We start from the raw sequence: 10,947 nt of genomic DNA, 5'->3' as shown, positions 1-10,947 counted from the left end.
CCTCTAAATCTCGAATAAGATGATACCTCACCTCGGAAATACGAACGGTAACATCAACCTCTTAGCATGCCAAAACGCAATCAAATAGTCACACGTGAATACTTACCTCCTGTCGGCACATACAATTCCCACAAATAATCACACGCGAAGCCTTGCTTCCAATTAGCATGCGACAATTGTACATAGTAATCAAGAACACTTCATCTCACATATTCATGCACAATGCAACCACACGTGTTTTGATTATTACGACCGCTCAGGGCCACAACCGACACTCGCGTCGGTGGTCATCCGGCATAACCGGGCATCATCCTGCCCCATCGGGCATAGCAACGTCTCGACCTCACTCGAAGACGACATTCGCTTAAGAACATCGTTCCGAACTCTATCGCAAACGGCAACTGAAATCCATCGGGCATCGTCCCCCACAATCATACGGGTACAAAACCATTTATGAGATCACGCAAGCACATCAAGCCAATTATTGTCTTTTGCTTAGGCCAATGCAAGAGTGTTTCATGCTCACATGATTAGAACATTTAAAATCCCGCACACATAAAAATGCACTAAAATCTGAAGCATTTCATAAGCAAACCATACAAAATTAATACATAGGCTTCCTCTTCCTAGAACAAGAATAACAAAGCAAGACAAGCATTAGCATCACCCAATGATGATTCCAATTAACCTTTCATACCTACACAATCCATCCATAACGATTGCTAGCCAAGGATAGCCACACACATGATGCAACAAGCTCAACTAAGACTAAACCTAAGTCCGACATGCGTAGAATAACGTCTTATCCACGGATTATAAGAACTACTTATGAAACCGGTTGGACTACGGACGAACGGCGACGGTGTTGAGCGGACGACACAGTGACGACGACAAATAGATGACGCGGCAGCGGCGACGACGAACGGACGGTGTGGCAGCGGTGAGGCGACGATGAGGTGGCGGTGAGGTGACAAGCGGTAGCACGGCGAGAACGGCGGCACGGCGACGGCAAACGGTCGAACGATGCGGTGACGGCAAGAGGCTCGGTGGACGACGCGACGATAAGGAAAGCACGACGCGGTGGTGAACTACGGTGACGAAACGGCTCGGCGACAGATGGCTGCATGGCATGAACAACACGGCGAGGGGCACCGCACAATGGCGAGCGGTGCGGCGGCAAGGAGAGGGCGTGAAAGGGAGAGAGGGAGGGAGAGAAAGAGAGAAATGAGAGTGAATGAGAGAAGTGAGAAGGTTTCCCCTTAAGTAATCTTGCAAGAAGACTCCAATAATGCAAGTGCATTAATGACCCAACCACCAAGCCTAGCCTAGCTCCTTAATTTGCTTTCAACCAAGCAACTTCATGGACAAGAAACCATCTTGGAAGTCTTCTTCAACAAGCCTCTCCTTTAGGCAATCATGACTAACAAAGTAGGCTCAAGTACTTAGTTAGGGACTAACTAGGGGAACCAAACTAGAAACCAACCAAGTCGATCTCTTCCCTCTTTCCCAAAGTGGCGCCCAAATCATTCAAAACAAGACCCAATTTGGTCTTTTCCAAAACAAAGCTTCTAGAAGTTGCATTAGAAGCTAAATTATAGGTTAACAAACATAGAACACTAATCATGCACAAAGCAAATTAATGTGCAATCTTCTAAAAATCATCAAAGGGTCAAATGTGGGCTAGAATGGGCTTTACCCTCTTAATTGGCGCCTACTCCAGGCCGAATAAGTCCAATGGGCTAGACATGGGCACGGGTCTTCGTTGGGCTTCTAGTGCTTGGCTCGTGTCCACTTGATCAAAGATTAACGTCCAAAGATGCGTAATTAAGCGACGTCAAATTTAGGATGTCACAGTCAGCCTTGTTCTTTGGCCCTTATGTCCACAAAGCCTAAGGGGAGAATTTGCGCAACCTTTAGGATTGGCTAGAACCATAAAGGCCGCGACCGAGTGCCGAGGTTGGGACCCAGCCTTAGGCAACCTCGGCAACCTTGGATCAAAGGTCACGAGATCAGAGGTCTAGACTATCATACTACGATTTGGCGAGTTTAGATAAAGAGGGAGCGTAAGCCAGATGGGAATGATTGGAATGAGATGGGAATGGGCGACAAAGGTGTGTCGGCTCGTGTGAGGCCCACGACGATGGCTGGGAGGCACTACGACGTCGAACGACGGTGGAGTTCACGCTCTGTTCTCAGTTGCGCAAAGTGAACTATTGCGACCACCGTCGTTCTGATATTGCTCAAGATTACGACCACCACTGATGGGCGCCTTTCAAGGCCACCACCACCTCACTCTTCCCTCTCCTTAAATCTTTTCCCCTATGTCTTCGATGGTTTGGCTCACTTTTCTTCCTTTTTTTTTTAATTTTAACCATATAGCATAAATCCCATCTAGGAGGAAATCCTACCAAAGTGTATCGCACATCCTAAATTGAATTTTTTTTTATGTATTGCCCCAAACGCTTGATAGTATAAAAAGTTAACCTATCTTGACTTATATCCGATCCATCAAAAGCAGCTTGAAGAAGGCCATCACGCAAATTCCCCTCCTTTATATTAGTTTCAAGAACTTTTCTCATAAGTTGTCTTGCCGACATGATGTAATGAATCGATTAGAATTGGCGCATGATATAAATCCCTACTTGTGTCTCTGAGTTTCAAGAAATCCCCCATCTTGTATCGACTTGCTTCTCGACGTATCATTGCCGCGTGATATAGTTAGCACGCACAATACCTTCTAAGGTAGAGTTGCCATGTGATGCCTCCCTCGCTAACGAACTCGGAAACAATTAACAATACCCCTTTCCTAGGACCAGGCAAACTCTTCTGGTGCAAATCCACAGGACAAGAATCGTAACCTTGCAACATCGGCTTTCTAAGCCGTGATCCAAGATTGGTGTGGCTCTAGTTTGTGTCTAGGTTAGTTATCCTAGACTTGAACTCGACAAACTTGTTTAGATTCGAGCACGACTCTCGACCAAAGTTGAGTTCTTAAATGGGAGATCAGAACTTCACTTAAATAACTACGTTTACGTGGGATCTGAAACGTTACTGAAATTGGTTTGGATTCCCTCGCTGCATATTCACAATAAAACTGTTTCTCAAATCAAATGATAAAGTCGCATCGACCTCATAATACAATCATTTTAGCTATATATGACTATAGTTTATTTGGGTTTCGAGGTACCTACCATTATAATGCTAAAATATTATAAGATGTTTTAAAGAAAACTTACACTTGATTATAGTATAACCTTGATTGAATGGTTTGGCATGCTATACACCACGTGGATTATAACTAGAATGCAAATTTCTCTTCCTTCAAACATCACCTTGATGGGAGTAATTGCTGCAGAGAATCTTGTTCTTCTTGTCCACGATAGATTCCTTTGAGGTTGGATAGTAATTGCTGTTCATATTCTTGTACTTCGCTCCACGTTTGACCCAGCTCATGTCCAAGGGTAAGTCATGTACTCTCTCCTTTTGTCTACATGGACTTGATTGAGGTTGATATTTTTAAGGTAGTCCCACATCGGACCCAACAGTCTTACGAGAGAGTTACAGATTGTTACAGCTCCGATCCAGAGCTGGTGTGTGAAGGGGAAATTGTTGAGGTTGTCCCATATCGGTTGTGGAAGAGGCTGGTAGTCGGTTTATAAATATGAGGGAAAGTCTCACCCTTTGAGTTAGTTTCACCTTTTGAGTTAGCTTATGGGGTGAAAGAGGCTCAAGACCACCTAATAAATTTAACTATACTCGAAGTCGAGCCTCTCTATCTTTTTTGGTCTAAATCATATCTATTCATCGTCTTCAGATGTGCAGTCATTTTGGCAACTTAATTGAAAGCTTGCACTGATCATGTATAGTGCGATTTACAGGAGAAAAGAGATTTTATTGAGGGTTTCTTGATTTGATATGGCTGGACGAGTCATGTCACCAACTTCTTCTGTCGAATCCTAGCTAGAAGGAAAGGACGATGCATTTTAGGAATACCAAGTCCATCAACTTCCATGGTGCCGAATTGTTTGGCAGATGGGGTAAACTCATGAGGATACCTCTCTTGGTTATAAAAAGTATGGGTGATTGGTTCCAGAGTGAGTAAATTCCAGACTTGAAACTTGGAACCTACCTTGTTATAACCGGTTTCCAGTTTTTGTAACGTAAAACCTATCCTATTTTCCCTTGAACTTGTTTTGAAACCTGCCTTATTTTTCCGATCCAGTTCTAAGGCTACCCAAGAACCTATTTTTCTTTTGTTCTTTTTTCTGGTTTCATTTTTTTCAGTAAAATAATATGAACAGCAATGAAACGATTCAAAGTAAAAGATAAATAATAAAAATTACTATCCGCCAAAAGCAACAATCCCTAATATGAGCAATAGTAATTACTATTCACCAAAAGAAACAATTCAAAATATAGTAATAATATGATCTAGGGTTATTTTTAACACAAGCTAAAAACCGGTTCCAAAACCAATTGGATCGGTTCGGGTCCCGGGTGGATCTTCACTTGGAACCGAGAACCGGACCAATTCCAGCCGGTTCCAAAAAAATGGAACCGGTTCCCAAACTGATTCAAACAAGAATCGGTTCCCGGACCTATTTTTCGGGTGGTCTAATCCGATTTCCAGGTAAATCCGGTTCGGTTGCACACCCCTAATATAGAGGAAATGAGAAAGAGGGAAAAAGTTTCAATAAATGATTAGCTAACCGAAAACAAAATGTTATTAATTTGCGTTTGTTTCACTAAAAACTTTATCATATAAAAGAATATTTTTCATGAAAATCATTTTCATGAAAATAATCAAATTTCATTTATTTGGTGATTTAGAAAAAGCAAGCAAGAAGGAAATCTCTTTCCCTCAATTTAAGCTTCTTATTTCACGTTTTCTGTAAATCAATTACTATTCGGCCATCCAAACACCGAAAATTTGAAAAATAATTTTTCGAAAACAGTTTTGCTTTAAACAAGCGGACCCTAAGTAATCCTAGAAATTGAGACAGTCCAAAATTTGCCAGTGGCGTTGATCTAGGAAATAAATCATTTTCACTAATTCCCCCCCTCCACCCCTCTCTCACTCTCTCTCGAAAGACAGATCCTTCCAAAGGAATAACTTGCAAATTATTTGCTTCTCAAATCCTTCTGTACCGAACATAGCGAGGTAACTGGTGGGAGCATATTCATGTGCCTCTCTTTCACGCTCACGAGATACACTATCCCTCTTTTTCCTTGAGAAGAGGACGAAACAAGTTGGAAGAATATAGTAATCAAGGGGAATCCCCCCGTTCGTTGGGCCATCAAAACTTTGGGAACAATCATCGAAAGTTGATTTTGCCCACACTACAATATGCACATTTAAAGAAACATAAAGTTGGTTGAGCTTCTCCTTTGTGAACTGCCCATGTGTTCGAGGGGGCCACACGAAATAGTTTCTTTGTATATATATACTAAACGGACTTTACAAAGGAGACTTTCTCCTAATATCTTAATGGCGTGTACACCTTGCAATTTCAAACACACAGCAAATCGTGGCATTATTGAGGGAAGGGGGGAATTTGTTGTCAATTGGGGACCCCCCAAGAAAACTCAAAAAGGCAGGACTTATTACATGCCCTTTTGCTCTTTGGACACAAGATGGTCATCACCTCCTTCAAAAGAAAAAAAGAAAAACAGAGGAATCTCTCTCTCTCTCTCTCTCTCTCTCTCTCTCTCTCTCTCTATTCTTTAGCTTGTGTGAGCTAAGTTAGGCTCGTATGGCATAGAGTCTGGCTTTTGGAGCTGAAAATGCCTAAACTTTGGTTAGGACCCAAATGGTGCTCTATGAGGGATGCCCTTTCTTCTCCTTGCGCTTGAAGGAACGAGTGGAAGAGACTTTGGTGGGTTCTTGTCTCTTCTTGAGCTCTCATGCAATTCTTCTCTCTCCCTCATCGAGACCCTCCTTGAGCTTTTGCCTTCTCTAATCTTCCCAGTTGTCTTCTCATCATTCTTGGCCTCCCTGGCGAAGCTTCTTGGATCATCCCCATTTCCCTTCATTCCTGCAATCTGAGGTGTCCCAAGAAAACAAATACTAATGAATGGAAAAAGAAGAAGCATTAGGGCAGGTAATAAAAGTATAAATTAATGATGGAAGTGATGCCATGGATCTATGATTGATTGATTGGAGGGAAAAAAAAGTTCACAGATTCCCTTGTGTTGCATGAGATGATGATATTGTAATGAAAGATAAAGAATGGTGGTGGTGGGTTAGGTGATGGTGATGGATTGTGAGGGTGGGGGTCATGATGATGGAATAAGATAACCACCATATGATGGGGTTTGGGAAGGATGTTGACAACATCATCAACTGTGAGAGGAAAGCAAAGAATCAAAAGGGAAACTACATGAAGAGATGCTAATTTGAATTAGTCAATAGAATCGAAATGTTCATTTGATTTTACCTTACAGCCCAATGAACAGAACCTGAAAGGATCCAAGAGGCTCCTTCTGCAGACCTCACACGCATGAGCTATTCTGTTCCCAGATTTTGGCTGAGGCCTCTCGTTCAGGAAAATCACTCTCGCACTGTTGATCACATATGTCTGGACTCCGCTTATGTCCAGCACCTTCTGAATCTCCGAAGCCCTCACCACGTCATGATATGAAGATCTCCTTATCTACAAAATCCCCCACCAAAAAAAAGCACAGAAGAAAATGAATAACGCAAGCAACAGAAACCCAATGAAAAGAGTAAATTGTGAACCCGTAGAACAAGCTGTGTGGCAGGCCTTTCGGCAGAAATGTATGGTTTTTCAAGGTTTCGAAATGGAGCTAAAATGGCAGAACCTGAAGGACTTGATGGTCCTTGTGGCGCGACGAGTGGCAATAGAAGCAGATCGCGTCGCCGCCACTGCAGTCCAAGCAGTACATGTTGCACTCGCTCCTTGCCGCGTCCCTGTGCGTCGAGCAGGTGGTGAAGAATGTGGTGCCCAGCAATGGCTCCACCCATTGCGGCACCGACATCTGACGAAGCCGAGGCCGATCTCTCTAGCCGAAATTCCAAGGAAAACCTATGTCGGTACGAGGGTTTCTGAGAGAGAGAGAGAGAGATTGCTGTGATAATCCTCTAGCTAGCCCCACAAGAGCAACATTGCCAATTCAGAAGAGATGATCACCATCTTCATAGCCGAAACTCATCAAAGAGAGAGAGAGATGAAGAATTGCAAATGGAGAGAGAAAGAGAGGGATGAATAAACGACCTTCAGAGCTTAATACAAGAATTATTTTGATGCATACAAGAGACAAGAGGGCTCATAAAGCAAATGGGGGCAACACCGCCGAATCCGACGGCTCAGATAGGGCGGGGTGGCTGGGATCGATCCACAGCCATTGGATGGGGGGAGAGAGAGAGAGATTGGGTTTAGGTGGGTTTGGCACTTGCGCTGCTTTGGGGGGCTTTCTTTTGCGTCTCTGACGTAGGGAAAGGGTCAGCCCCAGGCCTACGTAATGTCATAGGCAAAGGCTTGGCTTTTTCCATGGAGTTGAGCCTTTCCCCGCCTAGGTTAGTGCCACGTGTAGCCATCCGACGTGGAACAATCTCGTCCGTCTACCTTGCGATTGACATTTTGAAGACCCCATGATTCCTTTGATTTCATCTCGACTCGCGCGTTGACACTATCGGCTTGGATGTGAAGAAATATATATATATATATATATATATATATATATATATATATATATGAGGTTTCCCACTTGGGCCTTTGTTTATGCCATTACCAATCGAGCTATTTTTTTTTTCTTATACTTTCATAAGAGCAATTATATATAGAATGAAGTAAAAAATATATATGTCTACTGAAAGTCCTAAAACTTGTTATGAAAATACAATTGAATCTTAAAACTTGCAAAAAGTGTAATCAAGTCCTAAAACTTATTAAATTAGTGCAATCGAGTCATTCCATTAATTTCGTCCAACTTAACTAACACAAAATATTGACGTGGCTTTTTTTAATTTTTTTTTTCTCTCCTACATGACAATGATGTGGCTAAAACACGAAAACAAAAGGTTAAAACGTTGTTGTTTTGGTCCAAATCTATTTTTAAATACAATTTTTATTTAAATTAATTTTTTTAAAAAAGAGGTTAGCAGGGGAGGAAGTGTTGGACTAGGCAGTGAGGGCCACTTCCGCACCATCGTCGACCCTTCCCAGCAATGGTGGGGCAGCGATGGCCCCACCATTGCTAGGAAGGGTCGACGATGGTGGGGAAATGGTTGGCACGGTTCGCCAATCCTTCGCCCGGCAATCATTCCCCCAAACCGTGGTGGTGCGGCGGCAGCGTTGGCGAGGGCTATCGCTTGGTCCCGCCCTCCTTCCCCCCTCCTCCCCCCCTCTAATTTTAGCTTATTTTATTTATATTGTTTTGCATTAAAAAATAGATTTAGATCAAAATAATGTCATTGTAGACACGTCATCTTCACGTATGAGAGAGAAAATATTAAAAAAAAATCACGTCAACATTTTTCATTAGCCAAATTGAACGGAGTTAACGGAAGGATCCAATTGCACTAATTTGACAAATTTTAGGATTTAATTGCATTTTTTACAAATTTTAAGACTCAATTGCATTTTCATAAACAAATTTTACGATTTTCAATGAACATATCCCAAAGTAAAAAGTACAAGTAACGCGCAATGGATTTTATTTCAATGATACACGCGATGGAGGGACGTCATTTAGTTAGGAGGTACTGAATTGATTGCATATGTATTAGGTGATCGACTTTTCTTGAAGCGTATTGAGTTATCGCCTTAACCTTTTTGCAAACATGTATAATGGAATTCGAAAGCCACTCTTATTTTTTACAATATTGTTCTTCCAATATATTTATTTTTGTGTTTGCCAAAGTTTGGATCGGTCATCCGCATCTTTGATTTTGATTCCCTCGAAAAAGCAGCAATGTTGAATCCCTAAAATCGGTTTACAAAATTCCTTTATTAAGGGCCTAATTCCCTAAAAAATTCCCAACTTTGGATCATGTCTCAAATCTACCTTGAACTTTTTTTTGTCTCAGAAAAAACTCTAAACTTTAAGTCCAGTCTCAAATATGCCCCGAATTTTATTTTATGTAAAAAATCACTAAAATTCAATTTATTTTCAAAAATATACCCCGATGATTCAGTTCCAACTTGACGTGGCAGTTTCACGTCGATAATAAATCCACATCAACAAAGTAATGGGGTTTTTTTTAGACAAAGAAAAGTTTTGAGCAAATTTGGACTGAACATAAAAATTAGGATTTTTTTTAAATTAAAAAAAATTTGGGATGGATTTGTTATTGTCCCTAACTTTCATATCCTAGAATAGTTTTATTTTAAAGAATTTCAATAATTTTTATTTGGTTTGATTTATTATCGAAGTAGAAATGCGACGTCGGTCTGTACCTATCGCCCCATTATTTTGCTGATGTGGATTTGTTATAATGTGAAAGTGCCACGTCAAGTTGGGACTGAATCACAGGGGTATATTTTTTAAAATAAATTGAAATTTGCTGATTTTTTTTTACCATAAAACAAAGTTCGGGGCAGATTTGGGATTGAACGTTAAGTTTGGGGTTTTTTCTGAGACAAAAAAAATTAGGGGCAGATTTGGAACTAAACCTAAAGTTTTGGGTTTTTTCTGAGACAAGAAAAGTTTTTGGCAGATTTGGGACTTGACCTAAAGTTTGGGGTTTTTTTAAGGAATTCACCCTTTTATTAAGGGTCCGTTCGCATATCGAAAAATGAGTTATTTGAACAATATTTTTCAATCAATAATTGTTTATATCATTTAGAAAAATAAATAAATGGAAAATATTTTCATCACTCACTAAAATAGTTAAGCATAGATTGTTACCGATGATGAAAATAATTTCCGTTGACTAATTTTTCTAAACGATATAAATAATTATTTTAATCACTCATTTTTCGCGAAACGAACACACCCAATGATGCATCAATCATAAGTGGCCCTTTAAATAAGTGGACATGAATCAATTGTAACTTGACGTAGCACTTAATAAATCGACATTATTATAGTACCGTCTAACATTGTCCTTAAAGAATAGTGAGGATACCTAACATGTTGCCACTAGGAAAGGAAAGGAGAAGGGTATGGAAATCATGCTCTTTTTCTCTTTAATAGATGTATGAATAAAGAGCTTTACATCATATTAGATGGCTTATTTTCATGCATTTCTGGTATTTGCTATTCAGAAAATGTCGTGCAATCGACTATTTGGCCTTTACAAGGATCATTGGGTTTTATTTAAGCTACCAAAGGAGCAGACAGTTCATCACTTATATAGACGGAGCTAGGAATTGAGGGTTTTTTTTTTCATAGCTAGGATTTGACCAAGTTATTTAAAGGGAAAATGTTCCAAAAATTAATAAATCTATTAATTGCTAATTCAGCCCTAAAATTTTCAATTTGAGCGATGTAATCTTGAACCGTTTGATGATTTTTTCAATGTAAACCATCCGATCAATTAAGGTCAGAAAATACTAACATGTCGATTAATAAGTGCCGACCCTTCTACATCGCACATTTGGTGATCTGACATGTTCAACTTCACTCAAAACGACATCGTTTTGAGATATTTTATAAATTTTTCTCTTTTCTTTGTTTCTTTTTTTTTTTTCCCTTTTCCTCATTGCTCATCTTTCCGGAAAGAGCTCGTGGGATCTAGGGGTGTGTAACCGGACCGGGTTTACCCAGAAACCGGACCGGCCCACCCAAAAACTAGGTCCAGGAATCGGTTTTCGTTTGAACCGGTTCGGGAACCGGTTCCATTTTTTTTGGAACTAGTTAGAACTGGTCCGATTTCTAGTTCCAAGTGAAAATCCACCCGAACCGGTTTTAGAACCCGTTGTATATGGAGGTTCACTTGCAATTTTATAGAGCCAGAATTCGAAGCATTATATTAGGAATAAT

At 40.6% G+C, this 10,947-nt stretch overlaps 1 protein-coding gene across 1 annotated transcript; it reads right to left on the bottom strand.

Moving 5' to 3' along the window:
- Window positions 1-5,387: 5,387 nt before the first annotated feature.
- Window positions 5,388-7,266, bottom strand: LOC115675363 (protein RGF1 INDUCIBLE TRANSCRIPTION FACTOR 1-like). The gene is made up of 3 exons (XM_030597978.2): window positions 6,823-7,266; window positions 6,438-6,653; window positions 5,388-6,042 (listed from the first exon to the last, which is right to left on the bottom strand). Exons 1-3 carry the CDS (start codon window positions 6,997-6,999, stop codon window positions 5,800-5,802), a joined length of 636 nt encoding a protein of 211 aa, XP_030453838.1. The 5' UTR covers window positions 7,000-7,266; the 3' UTR covers window positions 5,388-5,799.
- Between the last annotated feature and the right edge of the window lie 3,681 nt (window positions 7,267-10,947).

The sequence above is a fragment of the Syzygium oleosum genome, unplaced genomic scaffold, assembly GCF_021117445.2.
Source record: "Syzygium oleosum isolate NSW1041296 unplaced genomic scaffold, Sole_v2.1 Sole_v2.28, whole genome shotgun sequence".
NCBI classification, from domain to species: domain Eukaryota; kingdom Viridiplantae; phylum Streptophyta; class Magnoliopsida; order Myrtales; family Myrtaceae; genus Syzygium; species Syzygium oleosum.
Note: the sequence above shows the minus strand (reverse complement) of the source record. Positions and strands in the feature narration are given on the sequence as shown.

Excerpts from the sequence above, each read along its gene's own strand:
- LOC115675363 (XM_030597978.2), bottom strand. The coding sequence starts at position 6,999 with ATGTCGGTGCCGCAATGGGTGGAGCCATTGCTGGGCACCACATTCTTC. Across the intron at positions 6,654-6,822 it reads AGGACCATCAAGTCCTTCAG|ATAAGGAGATCTTCATATCA; the intron begins GTTCTGCCATTT and ends GGGATTTTGTAG. Across the intron at positions 6,043-6,437 it reads TCTGTTCATTGGGCTGTAAG|ATTGCAGGAATGAAGGGAAA; the intron begins GTAAAATCAAAT and ends GGGACACCTCAG.